Here is a 22516-nt window from a genome sequence, read left to right on the forward strand (position 1 = left end):
GGCCAATGCTACCAACGAGTTGAAGCTAATAATTAGCTTTATCACACAATGACATGGGTCGTCTATGAGGGCATATCTCTCTCTTTGGTGAACAATAGCAGACAATATGTTTCAGCTCAGGAGAAATCTCCAGCGGGGATTGCCTGCTTCATATAATACTTGTCAAATCCCGGTTGACACTTCATATGGACTGCTAATCAGAAACAATCCATCCCTGGGCGAGACCCTGCAGTTTCCACAAATCTTTTTGTTTCGAGCACAAAAACCCACAGAGCTGCTGCTCGGACTTCACATTTCTGGTCTTTTGTTTACTCTGACATTAATCCAAAAGGGAAACGAGGGGGGGAAATACTGAATTTCTAAACAGGTATTCAGTGTGAAGAAAGCTAAATGACTGCTGAAAGACTCAGTGATTGCAAACAAGGATAACGAAAGTATGCAAAACTGACAAATAAAACAAATGGAAATAGACTGTCTATTTTCAGGTTCGGTGCTCTGGAGACTCGTGCCTCCATGCCGCTTTCTCTAGTCTGATATTTTTAGATGGAAATTGGAGTGTGAATATGACATCGTTTCCCATACCTAACAATTACGCCTTGGGAAGTTTGCCACCCAGTTAAGGTGGGAGTAGTTCCTCATCTCCTGGTAAGCCTTTGGAAGCAGACTTTGGAAAAAAATAAAAATAAACAAGCTTCCACTAGACGTAAATGTTTTGCGTGCTGCTGAGCCACAAAATAGAAGAGTTTGTGATATACAGTGGTGTTTTGTAATAGGGTGGCAGCTGAACAATAAGGTAAGGGTGAGAGTTTGATTATAGACTTGTGCTTTTCTCTTGTGATTGGCATTGGAAGTAACCAAAAGACAGTCATCTGCTTTTGGAATGTGATTACATAAGTATAGCAATTCAGACCAATTTTATTCGAAGTGTTCATGTATTAGCAAAGTAATGAAAACATCTGCCTCTCCAAGGTCTTTAAATGCTGTAATAAATGCTGAGGAACCATGATAGTCTTACAAACAATCTAACACATAATTGCACGCCACAGTGAACACTAGATAATTTTAAAAGCTCACTGAAACCCCTCTCAAAGGGACCGAATCCAATCTCCAAAACTCTCTCATTTCATGCTATACTGCATTATGGTATTGTTAATTATCTTCTATCTATCGTCCTGTTGAAAACAGCCAATATTACCCCCCCCTTCCAATTCTTGTCAATACCAGAGGCTATCTTTAGCAACCACACTCTTGGTGAGGCGGTTTTGTTGTAGTAGCCTATGTTATTTGGAGCAGATAGATACTGGTGTGCTGCTAAGCGAAGCGGTTGAGCTGTGTGACGCATTGTCGTGTGTTCCTGGTTATGAAGTGTAGAGGCTTTAGCGGACTGGCCCATCGCATTAGCATTACCACAGTGAGCACGGAGAGGGGGAGATAGACAGGCTCAGTGAGCATCAGGGTGGCCCTGCTCTTCTCTTCTTATCAGCCTGCAGTGCTTGGCATCCAAAAAAAAGGCAAAGTAGGGAGGGAAAATGGAAAGTGCAAGAGAGAGAGAAAAAAAAAACAAATGCAGATGTAGCCAAGCAATTAATAGTTGCCTTCTCTGGCATTTCAATTCAACAAAAGCAGATATGTCTATTATAAGGATTGTAATTATAGATAGAAAAGAGCTTCCACACCCACTGTATTACGCTGAACCTAAAATCCCATATGGACTGGACTATATTATTTTAAATACACATTAAGTCACTGCTGGTAATAGAATATGAAATACAATATGGCTCCCTTTCCATTTATCAGTTGGAAGATGTACTAAACTGAGGGTTTCCTGTATACTGGAAACGTTTACAGTATTTGAGCATTTATATATATTTGATATATATATATATATATATATATATATATATATATATATATATATATATATATATATATATATATATTTATAATTCATGTAAAAGTATTTTTCCTATCACAAACATGCCGAATAAAGTAAATACATTCATACAGATATATTTATACAAGTTTTATAATATTCTACATATATGTGTAGGTGGTATTTCAAGTATGCACTGTACTATTTGATTCAAGAATGGCACACCGCCCTGATTCAGACCAATTTCTGAATTAAGTGTCTGGTGCTACTCATACCACACATTGAGACCTTGCCCTGGGCTATTTCTTCAGAGACACGCTGAACACAAAGACATTTCAGAAACACAGACAAAGACAATATAAGCAGGAAACAGAGGGAAAAGAGGAATAAAGGGAGAAGAGGGGACAAGGGGGGAGCGCACTTGGAGCAGAAAAGGGTATGGTTCATTTGTCACTGTCCGATTGGTTAGCTTCTTCCTCATAACAGCAAGCATGAATCCTTTCCCAAAAAACCCCCTTCAAAGTCCCCCCACTGGAATGCACACACACACACACACATACACACTGATATACTTACACTCTCTTAGCCTGAGGAGGAGCTTTATAGGATATCCTCAATCCTGTTCTACAGAGCTTCTCAAGGATCCTTTTGATTGTCTTTATCCAGGCCGAATACTTTATTTATACTCGACAAAACAGAAGAGATCTTTGTTTTAGACGAAGGACAAACCACTTGAACGTTCTCACACATATTGAGCTGGACAGTTGACCCTGCCAAGCTGTAGCTAAAGTACAAGACTAGGAATGGAGAGGTGATGGAGAGGTTGACTACTTTGTCTAGATTTTTATATATATCCCTGTGGCTCAAACAGTGAAGCAGTAAAGACCCTAATAAAGTCAAAGTTTTCGATTCTTAGGGAATCCAAAAAATGTTTGTGCTTTGTGTTATTTGACCAAAAATGCAGTGATAATGTGACTGTTTAAAATTACTTTTTATATTGTACTGTAGTTTAAACTGTAAGTTATTCTAGTAATGGCAAAGCTGAATTTATCTTTACTTTAGGATTTAGTGTCACATGATCCTTCAAAAATCATTATAATGTGCTGATTTAACAAAAAAGATTTTGTGTTCTGTTATTCTTATTATCAGTGTTACATTGAAATATTTTGTAACACTAAATATCAATGATAGTTAAATGAAATTTGAAATGTAGTGTAAATGTTCCTAAGAAATGTGTCTAATCATCTTGCAAAGGTCTGATTAGAGAACTAGCCATTCAGACAAAAAAGGTCAAGATTTGGCTGGTTGTAGTGACCCTGTTAGCCCTCTGCTGGCAGATTCCCTAACTACACCAACATAAAAAAATATATACAGTTGACACTTATTTTTTTCCAGGCTTTTAAAACCTTAACAATATTCTTTTTGTCTGCTTTTCACATCACAGCTTAAGACAGTCACTAGTGAAGGGTCTGGGACTGAGCCCACAATCCTAGATGGTAGATTTCAAACTGTGTCTTTCCAGGGGGTCCTGTGCCAGGTGCCACTAAGATAAATAGGAATGCTATTGGATGGCTCTCACCAGGTGTAACAGCTCTCTTTGGTCTAGGCAATCCACCAACTAGTGGATTTTAAAACATTTGCAATATACAAGCTTAGGCATTTTTTAATGAATCAGGGGTGGTAACAACAACCAAAATAATATATATATTTCCCCTCTTTCTCTCTCTCTCTCCCTCCCTTTCTCCCTTCTATGTTTTCTCACTATCTTTCTCTACCCTGCTGGGACCGATATGACTGTAGGATGTGAGGAAGGCCACAGCTGAGGTAGCAGTCCAGAATGCACTGCCGGCAGAATTGGATAAACTCGTTTATTGGTATTGTGTGTCCACTCAGAGAGCATCAGTGTGTAATGAATGGCAGAGCACAGCTACTGCAGTAAACTATCTCTCTCTCTGTGTGTCTTTCAAATTCACATCCAATGGAGCTTTAATGATGTCACTGTCCAAACTATAATAATGTAGAGCAATTTCTGAATATAACACAATCCTTTCTTCCTCTTTTTCACGGTGCACGGTCAAGCAGGTGACCCGCTGGCTGCAGGTTCAAACTCCAACTGGGAACGAATAGAGTGTTTTCCAGCAGCTAGATAATTAACCTGAATTCTTCTGTGTATCCAAGCGCATAATGGACAACTGAGAACCATGTCACCGACTGCAGATAAGGGCATCTGCTCTGCATTCTGATTACAGTCATAGAAATAACGCTGATAATGATGTGTTATTATCATCAATTATCTTCTCATATTATGGAAACAGAATAACATGAGTTAAAGAGATTGGATGTTTGTCTAATCTGTACTGACAGTGCGGCGATTGTTGGGAGTCTGGTGTTGCATCGTCGAGGTTCGAGGCTTGAGAAAAACCTACACAAAACATGTCCGTCTGTCAGGGTTAGGGATGAAAGAGCTAATGAACGCAACCACCATCCGAGCATCGACTCTGTGGTTTTATCCTATTTTCCGGCTTTTTTAAAGAGCTTTAATTGGATTTCATCATCCTGACAAGTGGTTTTGGACAGATAATTATCACTGGTGCATTGTCCAGTGCTATCTCTTCCTCTCTTCTCAGTGGCCTTTGTGTTTAAACATGCCTTCTATCCAGATAAGAGCATGAGACCGCCATGCAAATAATCATCTCTGAACGTGCTTTAGTGCACTCACCCGAAGAATCTCTTACCACGGGAAATAAAGGATTAGACTGCAGTGGACGCTTTCCCTGCGTGTCTCTTCTCTCGTTTTCTCTCTTGCTCTCTTTCACACCAGTGCGTAGTTATTAGTCAGACAAGGGATTCCAACATGGTGGAAAATATTGGATCTGGATCAAGTGTAGCCATGTTATTCAACACCAGTGACCATTTCTACAGGGGGCCGGGGAAAAGCTTCCGGAATCAATGTTGTAAGAAATATCATCCATTTAAATAGAAATCAACACCGCATACACAGACCAATATAAAATTGCAAATGTACCATTCCTCAGTCCCAGGTGGATTTGAGCATGTTACACCACATCGTTGAGTTCAAAAAGTTTATCTCGCAGCCGGCTGAACTGAAGACTGATTCCGTGGGGCACTTGAAGAGCTGCTTTTAGTCTGAACGCATTTATCACATTTTCTTTCTTGTCCCCGTCATCCTTGACAACATTCCGGATAGCGCTGTTGCTTTTGAGACTAATACAAGGAGGCGCATCAGAACAATTTACATTGTCAGAAGCTCTCCCCATTTTATAGACTTACGCAATTAAGCCTTGTTCCTTTTACTGCCAACATGAAACAGCGGAGAACATCATTTCTGCCACTGCCAAAAAGCCAGGGAGAGCTCAATATTCATGAAATATTCTAATATCCTACCTTCCCAGTGGGGTGAAGACAGTGAGAGAAATAATGATCACTGCTCATGTCAGCCAGCAAAAGCAGGAGAAAGAATTATGCAACAGCATATCTTTTCGGCACTTTTTTTTTGGTGGTTTCTCACTTTTTTCCCGGTAAGTGGATTATTCTCCAATCCAGGACACAAGAAAATTAATGTTTTCCATCATGACTACGAATAGTTTTGAAGCCTCGGATATTAAACTAGGCCTTAAACACGCTTGCCGCTGAAGATGTGGGCTGAACAATTTGAACATAATTGGTTTGCTAGTTTCTCCAAAACTGCACTATGTAGCAATTCTCTTCAGGGGTGGAGATAAAGACTCAAAGATCTTATTAGGCCTTGTATTTTGACGGGGTCAGGAGTTGATCCTGCTCGTTGACATCTCAGTAGGAGAGAGACCGTCTTGGGGCTGTCGAGGGGCTTGACTGACAAGCCTCTGACGATGAACACTGGATTTGAAGAATTGATTTAGTTGTATCTTCTTGTTTGTTTGTGCCAGGGTGTGATGCATGATTGAGTCACTGACAGCTCAAAAAACTGAGAATTAGAGCAAGCACATCATGACTGCAGGACTGTTCTTTCGTTTCCTGACACCCTTCCTGTACGAAAAAAAACAAAAAACCATGTCCTGTTGATTTTGAATGCAAATTGTGATAGTGATCAGGGTATGCTCGCAGTAAGTGATATTAACAGTAGGTTTATGAAAGCAAAGCTCTACCAAGTCTGCCCCCAGGCGTCTTTTCTGCGGCGACACATATCATGGTCGAATATGAAACCGTGTTTTCTCTTGGTAGTTTGTAACTTGCATTATGTATGAATGGTGTGTCTGAATAATGAAACTTGATTGTAAGTGTAACAACACACCACTGCAAGGCTGAGAAGGTGTTAGTGCGTGTGTGAATGTATACCTCTCTAATGGAGCTTAATGGATTGCGTTCAGATGTCTACTTCTTTAATGGGGTGAGATGTCTGAGAGGTCTTTGTCCTTGTTTCACTCTCTTCAGCTGAAATTTTCCCACTGACCCACAGAAGAGACAAGCAAAATGGATTCCATTTTTGGGCTGGCGTGGATTGACATTATTCTTCAGATTTTGTGCTGATTTTGTGTTACTCTACCTATTAGTTTAGCTGGTCAAACTAGTTATGAAGCACAGTTTGGAAGCCAACTTCTGAAACATGTTCCCAGAAATCCGGGTGGTTTCCTCAATGCTTGCTGAAATGAAAAATTGTGAGTGAGATTTCAAAACAAGTTCTTCTCAGTCTGTCAAATCTGCAAATGATATTAAGGAAATGAAAATATATGAGACTCAGGGCATCTTCAGTCTTCGGGAGATTGTTTGCCTTTTTATTTAAAGCGCCTTCAATTTTAATATCATCAATATTTTCAAATAAGCCTCAGCAAGTGCAGAGCTGTTGCCCATTTCTCCATGGCAACACATTGAACAGAGAAATGTTGTGCTTCACAGTTATCATGCAAAGCCCATGACAAGGCAATTACATCATGCAAAGTTGATTTTTCATCGCACTAGGAGAATGAGCCTTTTCATTACTGGCACCTCAGAAATCTGATTGGCCTTGTTGGCCTTTGAATGAGCAAAATAACAACTTATATTTGCATATTGAAAGATAAAGCAAGATGAAGGAAGGGTGAAGAAAAAAAAGAAATAAAAACTAAAAAAACTAATTATATTTTATCTACCATACAGGGCTTCTTTGAGTCACACAGATACTAAAGAATGCCAACTTCTACTTTGAAACACAATATTCCATCTTGTCCCGACTAACCTAAAAAAAGTTGCAAATGGTTTCGTATTGTACAATAGTAATCAATCTTAAACCCATAATTGAACAAGTTGTCAATGATGCAAATAAATCGCTCTGCATTTAAATGATGCATAGATAGCTCTCTTCTCAGAGACAATGTTGCCAGGAATTTCTTTTTTTTATGTAGGTCAGGAATAATTCAGGATTTGACTAACCAATATAAGCCTAAATCCACTCTATATGTCATTGTACGACCACAAGCTAATCACTGCAATTTTAGAAGTGTTTTGTGTGACATACACAGATATATAATTTAGGGATACTTTCTTAATACGAACGCTTTAAAAGTAAATAAGACAATTTATCCAGCATTTCTGTATTTTTTTTACTTCCTGACCCGAAATATATTTTCCACTCTGCATTCACAGCAGTTACAGTGAAACTGTTAATAGCTCAATAAATTAGTAGATACATGTGGATATATCCTAAAATGCTGATACTGTTGCAAGTGTTTTGAACAATAGTTCACACATTTTGCATCTCTTTTCATAATTTTTTCTTCTGTAAAAAGAAAAAATGTTATATCTTTTATATATTTTTTTACTTTAACTAGAGATATAACTGATTTAGCATTACAAAAATGCATATAATAAGTTATGACCTACATATGCATGGATAAATACAGTTTATGGACTGTATGTATGGACTGCTCATAGTTTAAAATTGTAATTTATATACAAATTCTAGTTTATAAAGTGCTATATTGTATTATTGGCTAAATTAGACATTTTACCATTTTATGCACAAATTTAAATTATTTAAAGTATTGTTCAAACGAATAACTTAAAACAGTTGTGAAAACCTCAGGGGGAAAAAAAAAAACATTTTTTCACCTTTTTTACAGTGTACATCTACCACTTTAAAGGAAAACAAGTAAAACCACTCAGATGGGATAGAGGAAGGCTGAAAGAAAAAGAAGCATCTAGGAGTTACAGCAGCAGGAGAGAAATGGCATAGCACATTATTGAGAGAAGCATTGGTGCTAAGCTGCTTATTGATAAAAGCACTAATCTGCCTGGCGGAAGGTAAAGGAGGCTGGAATGAGTAGTGATAAAATATTTGAGCTAAAGGCAATGCCATAAGGGAGCTGAGCCTCTACATAGCTTTCCCTAAAGGAGCTTCTCATTTTTTATTAAGTGCAACTCTGACCATCGGTGACTCAAAGAACTCGTTTCAGTCAGTGGTGCAATGAGACAGGGGCAAAGAATACAACTGCCACTGCCTTTCATCTGCTCAGGCAAATAACTAGGGAAATGGAGAATTTAACTCTCTATAGGCCTGTCACAGTTATTATAAAACCACCTGATTGATCTGATCTGACTGTAATTATCAAGCACTTTACATTCCAATCTCATATTGCCATCCACAGTTTAAGCCAATGTGGAAATTCCATGAAATGTCTTTATACTGTACATCAATATATCACTATAACATAATATCTAGGTTGGCTGAGTTTCAAAAAGCCGCGCTGTTAATGGAAAGTGAACTAATGATTGCTATTATTTGTATGACAATTACTCATAATTGTGTCAGCCCAACCTATCTACATTCATCCTTATCGTAGCTTTCTCTTCTCATATCATAAGCAAGAATGTAATATGATGAAATCAGAGATGCTCTGCCTCTAGCGCAATAAAAAAAAAATGACAGTGCTTCGTAAACACCCATGTAGAAAAATGCTTCCAAGACAACATTCGCATAAATCAAGCTCCTTGTGCTTGTGTGCAGAAATATATTTGGGAGGAAATGAATCTGACTGTGAACACTTGCATATTACCATAATCATTATCATTATTGTCATCCTTGTCTTCGTCGACACTATCATTAGTCGCACATCTGTGTGCTACGATGGTGTGCTGCGCTTCGCTGTCGAACAGCTCAACAGCATCAGCCATCTCCTTCGTTGACGGAGAAACCGTCTCCTGCCAGTGAAGCACCTCCTGGGTAGGGGCTGTAATCCCTCTTAACAGGTAATCATTGGGATGTTAGATCGAAATCGTCAACAACACGTACAGGTACTGGACCAGAGGCATGAAGATTTAAGCAATGCCTTTCCACTACTCAAAACCCTAAGTTTCTTAAAGAGTTTGTGTCCTTTTGTGATGAAGGGAAGTGGAGGAAGAGACAGAGAGAGATGATCCAATTCTACTGTGTCAGTTCTGCAGTGCCCATCCCAGCGTGCTTGTCAAGATCATGAGAATCGATTAGCCCAGACTGAAAATGTCATGTCGGTCTCATTTATTTGAAGTACAGATCCAACAGAGTTGGTGATATCTAGTGAATCATTTTGGCAGAAGAACCGGCTTGAACATACTAAAATTGGTTGGTGGCCAAAATGTGGTTTGACTATAAAATGGCTAAGAAAGAACTGTTAACCGTCCTTCGTAGCTATACCGTCTTATCGCTACTGGACAAGATTACTCATTTGGAATATGTCTGCCCGGTGCACTAAATCCCTGAGCACTTGTCCAGGTCAATCGATTCTGAAGTGTCAGCCAAGACCAGTCAGTCCATAAGTGCCTGCAGAGACTTGTTAGTCCCAGCGAGACCCTCCTGTGAAACTCCAAGAGCAAACAAGAATGCATATCTGTCCCACCCTGCTGTCTTCATGACATTGGCCGTGTTGACACAATAATACTGGCTGTAGGTGCGATGGAATTTCTTCTTATTGTGCTAATTTCCCTCAGCGTGAGCGATCTCTGTAGAATATAATTGCAAAGTATTTCTTGATAATTGCTTAGTTGCTCGCTCCCGCAGGCTGGAGGCAGAGAGGGTGCCTCGAACTCTTGAATCTCTGTAAGTGCAGCAGTTGTCTTCACGCTGAGCATGAGCCTGTGAGGCCTTCGCACCTGACAGTAGATTGGTCCACCGAGAGGGAGCTGAGTGCCGGCAGTATTGTGCTCTAATGAGGAGCAGTCTGAGAGTATTATGGGCTGTATTCACTGAGGGGAGATCTGAGAGGGTGGGCGCCAGGTTTGAGGTTTACGGCTGCATTCTGCTATGGATATTAGCCAGAGTTGGGTTGAGCAGATGCTCAAAATGTGGGATTCTGGGAAGGGCCTTGAGGCAGCCTCCATAAAGGCAAGGCTGCTTCACATAGAGAATATGAGAGTAGGAGATGAACCATACAAAGAGTAGGGAGCTCTAAAGGTACTGAATATTTACTCTTTTAGCTTCTCTTGGTGCCAGGGCTGATTTATGGCCATACTGGATTTGTTATATAGGGTGCATAATTTAGTAAAGTGAAAAAGGAAAAAGATGAAGAGGAAAAGGAAGAACGCTCTGTAGAAAGGCAACATTTTGATGGTAGATCCTCTTATCTTAAAGCTTTGCTTGCCAGAGAATATGAGGCGTGTGTGGTAGATATGAAGATAAAAAGATGGAAAGGAGATAGCAGGGAAGGGCTTGGCTTGGAGCTATTTTTCAGCTACAATGCTTTGCTAGCCTGCACATCAGTGCTTTTACTTAGTTTTGTCGTGCCCTGGATGGTCAAAGCAGGCTTGAGTGAGGGTGAACTGAATCTTATAAATCGTATATCAGGTTAAGAGAAATTTCATTCCACTTCATCCGCAGTTTGTGACAATAGTTATTTGTCCTGGAAAATTAACTAAATGGTTTACTGAATTAAAGGTAAAGTGTGATATTTCTGCACCATTAGCTGCCTTTCAAGGAATTGAAATCTGTTCATTTGAGGGATCCAACCCGAGTCTGGATATATTAAATTAATGGCAGAACCATTTCTGTTGGTTTGGGACAGAAATACCTGCTTGCCTAACCCTTTAGCATTCCAATGTCCCTCCTGGGGTACAAATCCCATTCAAAAAGAGACTTTAGAAATGCAAAGTGGGCTAACCAGTTTTTTAAATGTGTTGGGGTAATCACTGTTGTTTTGCCACTGTGTTTAATAGCATTAGCATTACAGAAATCCCAAATTTCACCTGTAAACACTTGCAATTACAACAACAAAAAGAATATGTTGTTAATGTTTATATTAAGTAAAATTTCATAAGTAACACTAGAAAACGATAGTTACTGTGTCTGGATGACCATCAGCCACCACAACGATCTTTTGTAAACGCAACTTTAAGACTGACACAGAAGAAAATAGTCATTATTTTTGTTTTCTTTGTGCACAAAAAGTGCTCTTGTAGATTCATAAAGTTAAGGTTTAATCACTGATGTCACAGGAACTATTTTTATGATGTCCTCGCTACCTTTCTGCGCCTTGAATGTGGTTGTTGCGTTTGCTGTCTATGCAGGGTCAGAAAGCTGTTGGATTTTATCAAGAATATCTTCATTTGTGTTACTAAAATGAACAAAGGTCTTACAGGTTTGGAAATTGGTAATTGTTGACAGAATTTTAATTATACATTTAACGGAATTAAAAGCATCCAACATATTTCAGAATTGAAACGGAATAAAACTAACCTCTGGAATAAGGAATAAGTTATCTCAGTCAGAATGTGTGTCACTGTGTCACAGACGAGCGTTTTTTTCTTTGACTTAAAGAGTGTTATTAAAAAATGCACAGTATAAATAAATTAAACTGGAAAGTTGTGAATCACATAGGCTAGGTAACTTGTAAGACAACTAAACTGTGCTTCATACTTATAAAACTTCCTCATTGGTTAAAGCAAAATTGTCACGCATACTAATAAGTATAGATGCAAAAGAGACATTTCTACCTCTCTTAATTTCTACTCTATCTCTTAATATATACCATAACCTGCCCAGCCCCAAGTGTGTGTGTTGAGTGCTTTATGAGTGTTCCTCCAGCACACTGGCACTTGCAAGGTTAAGAGATGTGTTTCACTAATTAACCCACCCCAAAATCCAACCTGAATCCCTCCCTCTCAATCCTCAATCTTCAATCATGGTGAAGAGGGGGGAAAACGGAGTGTTATCTCAGTCTAATAAGGCATTTTAATTGTATGGGTTTAATTTAAGCACAGATTTACAGCTTCACAAGCTCTCATCACGCCCATTTAAAAATAACTGGGAAGGTCTCTCCCTTGATCCCTGTCTGTGCGCTATGTCTCTCACTCAAGGCTGTTCCGGAGAGAGAGGAACAAATCACAAAAAAGGTGTTAGATCTTTGCCATGACCAAGCTAATTATCAACACTGTACTTGATGAGCCTATGCAGTCCCCTCGGTAACTGTCACACAGTCTAACACATTTGGAGGTTATAGAGAGAGAGTTTTGGGAAGATCCATGAACTGTGAAAGACACACGCACAAACACAACACACAGCAACACATTCAAACAAATCTCTGCTCACGGAGTCAGGCCATGCCACTGTGAATTGAGCATTGAGGGTTTTTTTCACACCTCAGGAGAAGTCTTTCCGAACAAACAAACTCCTCTTAATGAGTTTTTTACGGACCAGGAAGGAAAGCAGTGAAGCCAGTCATCACGCTCAATCCTCACTGGCAATAAACGGCAAACAAGGCCACTGTGTTTACACTCATCAGAGCTTAAACTGGGAGAGCTTGAGCCAAGGATGTCACACGCACCTGAGCACATTGCCACGCGCACTGAGTCATCGGTGAGCGTATTACCATTCGCTCTGTCACGCTCCACTCTCCACATCTGTCACTCAGTTTGGCTGAGATTTAAATTTTTATTTTGGTCAATCTGTTAAGCCTGATGTGGGTTTGGGATGGGATGGAGGGGGTTCCCTCACGAGTTCACATCTGCCAAGAGATGTCACACGAGTCAACATCTGTCCCATGTTTCTACGCCTATCAGTCAACTCTTACAGATACAAATATCCATTTATGTAATGTATGTCACACAGTAAGAATCTGAAGAATCTGATCGGTTAGGTCAAATTGCTGAAACCAGCCCACATTCACACAAATGCATTACATGAGTACATACAGACGCCTGGAAGTACACACAAACCAAAACAATACACACCAATGCAGCACACTCTCCATAGCTGGAGTCTATTGTCACTTCCATGCCATATGCTGTCCATCACGGTGTGGGAGCTGCCGTGGGTAACTATTCTCCCCAGTCAGTGAGTCTGCAAGGCCTGCACTCACCCTGACTGTCATCTAGCATCTGCTGGCTTTATCAAACACCAGACTGGTACTGACGGAGTCAGGACCCATGTGCCCTTGCTTTCTGTCTCAAGCTTCTGCCCAGTAAACTTCACTACCACTCTCACTAGAGATTACACTTGATTTGAAATTTCTTATATTTCCCCCTGATCCACACACACAAATTGTAGAACTCATTGCTTTACTTTTGTTTGCCCTTGGAATCCATCTGAAATTAACATGTTGAATTGGCATCTAAATGAGTTAGACTGAAAAGGCATCTGAGCCAAAGAAAATGACTTTGGACTTATTCAATAGCGGCAGGTCACACTGGCCCCTCTCACTGAGTAGATCGGATTTCATGAGAAATCTCAGAAAACATGAGCTCTAGCAAATATGCCCATTTTGCACTGTACCCACACTACAAATATACAATGAAATCATTTCATGACTGGACCTTTGCAATTGTCTGATCACAAAGTAAATTGAAGTGTATCTTCAGACAGTGAACTGGTGGCCAGAGAATATATAAGCGGGTACATGATGCAATACAAGAGTCATTTTTGACATCTTTCAAACAGACAGATTCTTTTTGGCAAGATGTTCTTTTCATTTCATATATTGTGAATTTACCCACATTGAACCAAATTAGGATAATAATATTTAGCATATAGCAAAATATCCATATATCAACACCCACTACTTTAGCACAAGTGCCACTCTGAATGAAATTGAAATGACCCATATCAGCTTTTGCAAGCAAAACCAGTTTTTTCCGTCACAGCATTACACATACAAAATCAGAAATAAAGATTTTTACCGTTTTTGTGCTGTATTTTGGTTGATTGGTCTTGTAGCTGTAATCCGAGTACTGGTCTGAGCCGGTGGAGTTGTCATCGCCGCCTGTTCCCACAAAGGTGTTGGCAGCAGGGAGCTCCTGGACAGCCTGATGCTTTTGGGAGGCAGATGGGGACTGGGCCTGGAGCTGGATGGAGGGCAATGGGGAATTCGAACGATAGTGCCTGCCTAGGTCAGGGCTTCCAGGCGGATATGTCAGAGGCAAATGGATCCTGGGGCTGTCATTGACCCCATCAAGGTTAAATTTCAGACTCTTTTGAAGGCTGACTTCCTCATCCTCTCCAAGAGGTTTAGGTGACTTTGGTGGCTTACCTTTTTTACCCTTTCTCCCTTTGCCACTTTTTGGACCTTGCTTGGGGGCATACAAATCTTTGGTCTCTTTCTTGCCAGCCTGATAACCACTTTTAGCTTCTCTTTGAAGGCGATGCCTGATGAAAACCACAACAACAATCACAGTGACCACTCCCGCCACTCCAGCTAAACTGCCATATACAATGTTGCTTCTTTGGGCAGCCAAACCATAATCTGGGTCTCCTGCAATGTCCATGTCCAGTGGGGTGTACAAGCTATGCCCCACAAGCGCCTCCACGTGACTTACATTGGCAATCGTTTCATTTACGTAAATGTGTACCAAGGCAATGGCGTGGCGGGAGGGTTTGCCTCTATCGCTCACTTTTATCACCAGTCGATGCAGACCACTGTGTTTGCGAGTTAGTTCCTTGGTTAATGTGATTTCGCCATTAGATGGAGAGATGTAAAATAGGTCATGTGGATTTCCCCCAGCAATGCTATATACTAGCTCAGCATTCGAACCGGAATCAATGTCCTCTGCTTCGACCACTTCCACAACACTGTCTGGAGCAGCCATGGGAGAGAGACGTATGAAGGATGAGTTAGATGGTTTGGTAACAACAGGTGCATTATCATTCTCATCGAGGACATTGATGGTCACACCAACATAGGAGGATCTTGGTGGATCCCCTCCATCTACAGCTTTCAAGCGGAATGTGTAACTGCTCTCCTTCTCTCTGTCAAATGAGATACTGGACAGAATAGTGCCAGTCCCATTCTGGATTACAAATTTGCCTACATCGGGTTCCACAGAAAGTAGCACTTGAGCATTCTCGCCCTCGTCCATGTCCTGTACTGTAACCATGCCAACAGGGCTAAGGGGTGGCATGTTCTCCAAGACTGAGAAGCTGTATCCACTCAGCATAAACTTTGGATCATTGTCATTCCGATCAAGCACCTTGATCACAACTGTAGCAGTACCCCTGTGACTGGGAACCCCTTTATCTGCTGCAGTAACACGGAACTCGTAGCGCTCCTTGTGCTCACGATCAAGAGGGCTCCGAGCACGTACTTCACCTGAGTTAGGGTCAATCTCAAAAAGTCCTCTTGTTGAAGAGTCCGCAATAATGCTGTAGACCAGCTCTGCATTAGTGCCACTGTCTGCATCTGAGGCAATTACATCTACCACTTTTTCTCCTGGCTGGTTCTCCTCAGCAAACTCTACTTCAAACAGAGTCGGTGAGAATATAGGGGAATTGTCATTTGTGTCAGTCACTTGGACTTTTAGCGAGTTAGTGCTGGACAGAGCAGGATTGCCTGAATCCACTGCCACTATCTCCACACGGTATTCCCTAACCCTTTCATAGTCCAGAGGTGTTGTGGTCTGCAGAAAATACTTCCTCTTGTTGTCAACTGATGAATCACTGGCTGGCCGAAGCTGGAAAGGAACATCACCAGCAACCACACAGGTCACCACGGCATTCTCTCCCTCATCCTTGTCTGAAACCTGTACCAGTGCCACTGCAGTGCCTACAGGCATATCCTCTGAAATGTTTGCTACTCCATCACTATGGGTCACAAGACCAATACCTCGAATCTCCACTGCTGGTGCATTGTCATTCTGGTCGGTTACATCAATAGAAACATATGTTTTCGAACTTTTGGGTGAAGGGCCTTTGTCTCGTGCAACCACATAAAACTTCAAATTGTTGATCTCCTCACGATCCAGTGGGCCTTTAACATATATGATGCCTGATGAGCGGTCTATCCGGAGAAGTTTTGGCACAGGATCAATGGCCTGATGCAACGTGTATTCAATCTCACCATTAGGACCCAAGTCTGAATCATTAGCCTTCACCTGCAATAGAAAATATAGTTATTGAAACTTCACTCATACTAAAATCAGTTAAAGTAACGTAAAGTACTAAACATAAGTACTATAACATAAAAAAGGTTTTTACAAATATTTAGGACAATGTACAAAAAATACTGCAGGACAAGACTTCAAAACACATTAATTAGACACTGGGCATTAAATATTGGGTATTTAAACAGAGTGAATTTATTTATAGCACAAAACTGGGAACATAGTCAAAGCATTGCATAACAGGATTTCTGGGGCATAGGCTATCTATAGAGAGTGGGGTTCCTCTGAAACTTCACAGACTACTCAGATCATTTCAATAATCTAAAATTTTAGATTTAATTTTAATAGTTTATAGTGATTTACTTATTTAACCAAATTTAATGTTTTTTTTCACGAACGTGATGATCAAACTGGATTATTCTAATAATTAAGGAAAATGAATTTGGTAAGTCAGGCCCTGCTCCACTGATGTAAGGCATCAAAGTAAAGAACAGACAGCTGGGAGGTTGGAAAAGCAGCGCTCATTAAAATTTCACACTTCAACATGATGCAATAGGCAATTTATCTTGCCTTGTTCGGATCTAAAGGTTGACTTAGCATCTTTGCCATTTTACCTGTAACACAGAGTGTCCAATTGGGCTGTTCTCTGCGACCTCTGCTTCGTAGGAGGATTTTTCAAATTGAGGTGCATTGTCGTTGGCATCAGCAATGACGACCCTCAGCAAGGCACTGCTGTAGCGAGAAGGATTGCCTCCATCCACGGCTTTGATTGTGAGATCGTAGGAGTCTTTCCGTTCTCTATCAAGGCTTCCCAATACAATGAGCTGAGGTAATTTTTCACCTCGGTCCTCTGCAACTTGCAGACCAAACAGTGCTACTGCCTCTGGTCCTGCTGTTAGGGTGTAGTCAGCTACTCCATTTCTCTCCGTATCTTTGTCAGTGGCCAGTGGAATTGAGAAGAGTGCACCCACATGGGTGTTCTCTGGAACTGAGAGGGTAAGGACAGGTGAGGGGAACTGTGGTGTGTTATCATTGATATCCTGCACTTCGATCCTTCCTTCTATCAGCCGTGGACTCTGATTCTGAATGAGGTCTGTGACGGACACCTCAAACTCCAGAAAGCAAGGTTTGCCTTTATTACGACAATCCTTCAGTGTCTCTCTGTCTATGGGGATCTCAGTGGTAAAGATATCTCCAGTTTTGCCATCCACCCGCAGATAGGGAGCGCCCACCTCCAGTTTGTACAGGTGTCCAGTGTCTGGTAGGCCCTGGTCAGCCGCAAGACTGCCAATCAGTGTGCTCGGAGGTTGTTCCTCATGCACACGGTATAGAATGCCACCCACTGCACCAGTCAGCAAGTCCAGTAACAGTCCCCACAGCAGAAACAACACCACTGGGAGATCCATGGGCCCTTGGAGAGGTAACACCTCAATCTGCAAAACAGTGTGAAAAACATGTTAAATTGTAAACAAGTGTGTCATGCGGGGCTCTTTTGAACAAACAAAGAAAAACAAACAGATATTTTCTTTTCTTTTAATTTACTTTACCAGTGAGAGACTAGCCAATGGTAAAACAGAATGCACACAGCACACACTGTTTTGTGTACACATTGTGAGCACTAAATCCAAGGCTAAGAGTTGTAAAAGCTCTCCGGAAAATGCCTCTTCCCCCGACACCACTAAAAGCCTCCTCTCTCATTATCTTACATTATTTATCATCCTCATTTTTGAGCAGACGATTACTTGTATGTAAAGAAAGACAAAGAAGACGTACTGTACAAATGTCGTTCAAAAAGGTGTTTGGAACCATCAGCCAATAATTTACCAGCATGACTGCTGCAAAAATGCTTCATTTCTTAAATCTGGGAGTTAAATCATCCCTATTAATACCACACAGGAAAATGTTAATTATCACCCTTTTGAGTGCCTGTCCAAGCTAAGCTGCTTTTGAAAATTAATGATTTAGAACACGCAATAAGACACTTCTTAATGGGCTTTTTAATAAGAAGGTATGGGTTACTGTTAGGCTCGAAACAACAGCTCAGCAAGCTTTGTACTATTTACAACATAAATTAAACCATCTTATATGCAGTTTATAATGCACTTTCCTCAACATATGCTTAATCCAGTGCATATCCACAGCCAGTGATGGGACTATTATTTTGGATGACTTCCCTTTAATGAAGGTTACACTCATTTGATTGGCCCATAACGTAAAATAGGCAGTTTCTCAATGCAAAGTGCTGATGAGACAAAAGGTCCGAAGAAGACTGCTAACACAGCAAAGGAACCATTCAGCATCACAGAATGTAGGCTGAAAGATTCCCCTCAGTGAAACACTGGTATATTAAGACGCTGCACTCCCAGGTCACAGAGCACCTGAAGGCCAGTCCTTATCTCAAAGCACAGATTTACTCAAGACAGATGAGAAATATCTGTCCTATCAAGGCTCAGAAGTTTCAGGCTAATTTACACAATGTAATGCTCTCATGTTTGATTTTCAACCTGCTAGGCCTCCTCATTAATCACTATCCTCAATTTTAGCATCTGCTTTGATCTGTATTCCCCTGGATCCAGGTTTCTCTCCCTTTTAAGCGCCAAATAGTTTTAGAGTTTAATTATTTCCTGAATGAGAAGATGTTGTGCCTTTAAATGCCATCAGACAGTTTATTGAGCTTGGGCACTTAATGCTGCGGTCTTTGAAGCCCCTATGTTTATATGCAAAACATCCATGTAACATCTAGAATGGAGCATGAGTCAAACCAGAATCAATACAGGCTTTGCAAGCGGCCATGATCCAAAGGAAAGTAAATAAGTGTTACACAAAATAGCTAAACACAAGAATGCATAGAAATCCAATCAGAAATCCAATTCCTTCGTATCTGTTAAGATTTGGAGTGCAGCGTATTGATGCACTAATTGCCCAGGTATTGATGTGTCCTCTTTTTGCATTTGCAGGGCAGCCTCCTGTCGATTTAGCTGTGCTGATAGCGTATAGGGTAAAAACATGATTAGGGACTGTGGCATAAAGCACAGCCTCTGAAGGCCCAGGCAATAACTTGCGCTTATGGCACCGTGAGGGTACACCTTAGTAATGCAGTGAGACTGGAACACTGGCTATACTGCTACAGATGTGAAAAGACTAATAACGATGATGATATGTTGGCCCATGCATTATGTCCTAGTGGAGAAAATGCTATTTTTTTGTTCTTCTCCGAATTTATAGACCTTAAGGGCTTTAAGTCATTGACTAGTGCATGTAATGATTTGTGACCAAAAAAATAAATAAAAATTGCAGGCAATAAAAATGCCTACAAACGAGGAACTTTAAAGCCAGTTTTACTGTATAACTACTCAATTCAAACTGAATAGAAATTCACTGACGCTGCACTGCCCTACAAAGACAAAAGCACAATAACTATACATTTTTGTCAAAAATGGGTTATGACCGAAAATGGGTGTCTTAGTCTACGATCTGTCCTCTGACAGACAGGTCTAGCTGAACTATCCTCAGATTCAGAGTTTAAAAATCAATCCAAAAACTATTTTTCCTCAGTTCTACCATTGATTTAGTTATTGCAATTTGCATTTGTCGGGGCTTTTAACAGCGAAGTGAACACGTTTTGTTGAAGAAATGTCGATGTGTGTGTTGGGGGGTCATTTGATTGCTTTTTCTTGGAGACTCTGACAGGTTGTATAAGCAATTATAATTTTTCACTCCCTCAACGGCCACAGTAAGCTGACAGATTTATACATTGATCCAGCAAAACGTAAAAATAATATCCAAAAATGTAAAACACTGAAACACGCTTTACATAAGAGACTCTTCAAATACCACAAGAGCACAAGCACTTCATCTCATCCTGACAAGAGTCTACAAACACTCAACAAACTATTTAAGTGCTGTTGATTTTTAGCTATTCGGAGTGCCTCGTGAACAAAAGGTTATTATAATACTCTGAACTCGAGTGTAAGCGCCGAAAAATATGTAGTGAAAACATTAACTATAGGGTTTTTTTCAAAGACATCAGCTGGTTACATGCTGTGGAGAGGCAAAGAACAGAGCATATGTTCACTGTGTATTACTTCCCTAGTGAACACTGGTAAACGCCTAGACAATCTAAACGAACCAGCCACATTCAGCCAGTGTATCAATCTCAAACAGTGCTGAGAATATTCAGAGGTCTTTTGAAAATACAGCACAAGCACTTTCAGACAGAACCCTCAGTTGTACATTTCAAGCCTTGCTTACACTGCACAAGATGCCTGCAACAATTTCAGAAATGAACGTGCATGAAAGCCACCCTAAACAAGTTCCGAAGTCATTTTCGCTCTGCTCTTGAGACTGATAGTTCGTGCAGACATTTTATTTTCCCTGAAGTATTGTGACCTTTTATTTTTCTGCAGTGCTGTAAATCATCTGTTATCGCATTCATTCAGGTTCAACAGGTTTAGCATTTCAGCTCAGTCCAATTAAATCAGTTACCCATATTATTAGCCATACCTTTCCCCGTGGACAAACGCTGGGTCATTTTACAGGCAAATGAATTCAGTAATGGCTGTTTAAGATCATGCACTATTTTTATCCTTTGCACGAGATCATTAGGAGTTGAATCATTTTTTATTTTGTGCATTATTAGTTCTATCTTTTTGTTACGTGTTATCATATATATATATATATAAATAATAATAATAATTATTATTATTATTATTCACATTTCACTTTGGATATGAAAGATTGATTTATTTTTCATAAACCCCACTTTGTTGAGGCGCACCATCCTTTCCTTCGAGCTCAGACGGGGTTGTGGGTGGAGATGGTGGATGGGGGAATCCTGTAATCAGTCTTACAGGGATTTGACCAAACATTGATCCTGCTGTTGACCCAGCCAGCCCAGGTGGGCGCTCCACTGCGATTTCCTTTATATCCGCAGCCCTGTGGAATACAATCCAACCCAGTGCGGCTAGATGGCGAGTTAATAACGATAGCGATGTTATACATGACTTGCAGTCGCGCACGGCAAACGGCACATTCAACTGGTCGTTCGTCAACTATCTTCATCGCAGACTAGATGTTCGGTACCTTGAAATACGCACCGGAAGATCCGCAAAACCTTTACCGCACTAACACATGCGATTCGTGAATTCGCGTCGCACTGAATACTACTAGGGGCGACAAACAAGTGTCATTTGGTTATGCGTACGTAAACCTAAACAGCCCGATTGATTCTGCAGCACAACGCACGCCGACTAAATCTAAATGAGGGCAGGATCTCTAAATGATAAGGGCTGCCACACAATTCTCCGACATCGATACGCAATCTTTCAAAATCACTATAGTTTCTGCAACGGCGTACAGTCGCGTATCGAATATTTCAACACGACCCTTCGACGTATCGACCGTTCCCCTCAGCTTTATTCATTTTCTAGCGGCGTCAATAAAGTTCGTTTCCTACCTTCGTCGATCACTTTTTTTTTTTTTTTTTCCTGCCGAGACCGAGGCTTCTTGTTCCGAGGATCAACTACAGCTGACGTTTCCTTCGTGGTCACACGGAGCCCTTAAACACCTGCTTTAAAGAATCCAGACGTCAAGAAAACATAAAATCCTTTCGTTGGAAACCAATCCATAAGTGGCCGCGTTATTTTTCCTCGCCATTCCCAGGACTCCGCGTCAGTTTGATAACGTCGGCACTCGTTCAAGTGTTAATGAATTGGAAATTACGGCTGATGATGGCTGTTCAAATGTCTTTTCTGTTGTTTCTCAACACAGGAACAGTTCTGACGCCAGCAACTCCCCCTCCGTTTCAGTCCATAAATCCTCAAACACTCGTTTTAGGAGAGAGTGCGGGTTTTTACAAAAATGTATCGCACTCGTTATTCGTTACGGAATGATAGCGTAATCTACCGGAAATAATGTCAAAATGTAACAGTACATGGTAGAGCGTATTGAGTCGGGTTTTCCCCCTTCGCTTTCCTCAGAAGTAGACTATCAACGCAGTTTTGGCACAGGGATCTTCTCCGCACAGGGTTAATCCTGCATTTCTATGCATGTGAGAGAGTGAGTGAAGAGATTTCTCAGCACCGCGCGCTGTTCCCCCCTAGAAGCGCGCGCAGGCGGACGCGCAAAACGAGAGGAGGTGGGGCTCTCGCGCGCCACAGGCTGTTTGATGAAAAAGGCACAATTAGGTTAGGAAAACAGTATAATTGTTAATAGCCTAATATATATGGCCCGTATCCGTTTTATTGTGTTTCATTGCTTCCCATTAGCGAGTCAGATTCGTGAACAAATCGGGTCAGACCTTTTCCATTCCACATAACCAGAACTCGGCCG

General features: G+C 40.8%; 1 protein-coding gene across 1 annotated transcript in view; it reads right to left on the minus strand.

The window, feature by feature from the left end:
* The window catches only part of pcdh1a (protocadherin 1a), a 71492-nt gene extending 49219 nt beyond the window's left edge, over positions 1-22273 (minus strand). Inside the window, exons 1-3 of the mRNA XM_043250708.1 lie at positions 21642-22273; positions 16801-17619; positions 13991-16177 (exon numbers count right to left, since the gene is read on the minus strand). Coding sequence (XP_043106643.1) covers positions 13991-16177; positions 16801-17592 — 2979 coding nt within the window. The 5' untranslated portion in view covers positions 17593-17619; positions 21642-22273. The remainder of the gene's footprint in view (positions 1-13990; positions 16178-16800; positions 17620-21641) is intronic.
* Between the last annotated feature and the right edge of the window lie 243 nt (positions 22274-22516).

This window comes from Puntigrus tetrazona, chromosome 10, assembly GCF_018831695.1.
Source record: "Puntigrus tetrazona isolate hp1 chromosome 10, ASM1883169v1, whole genome shotgun sequence".
NCBI lineage: Eukaryota > Metazoa > Chordata > Actinopteri > Cypriniformes > Cyprinidae > Puntigrus > Puntigrus tetrazona.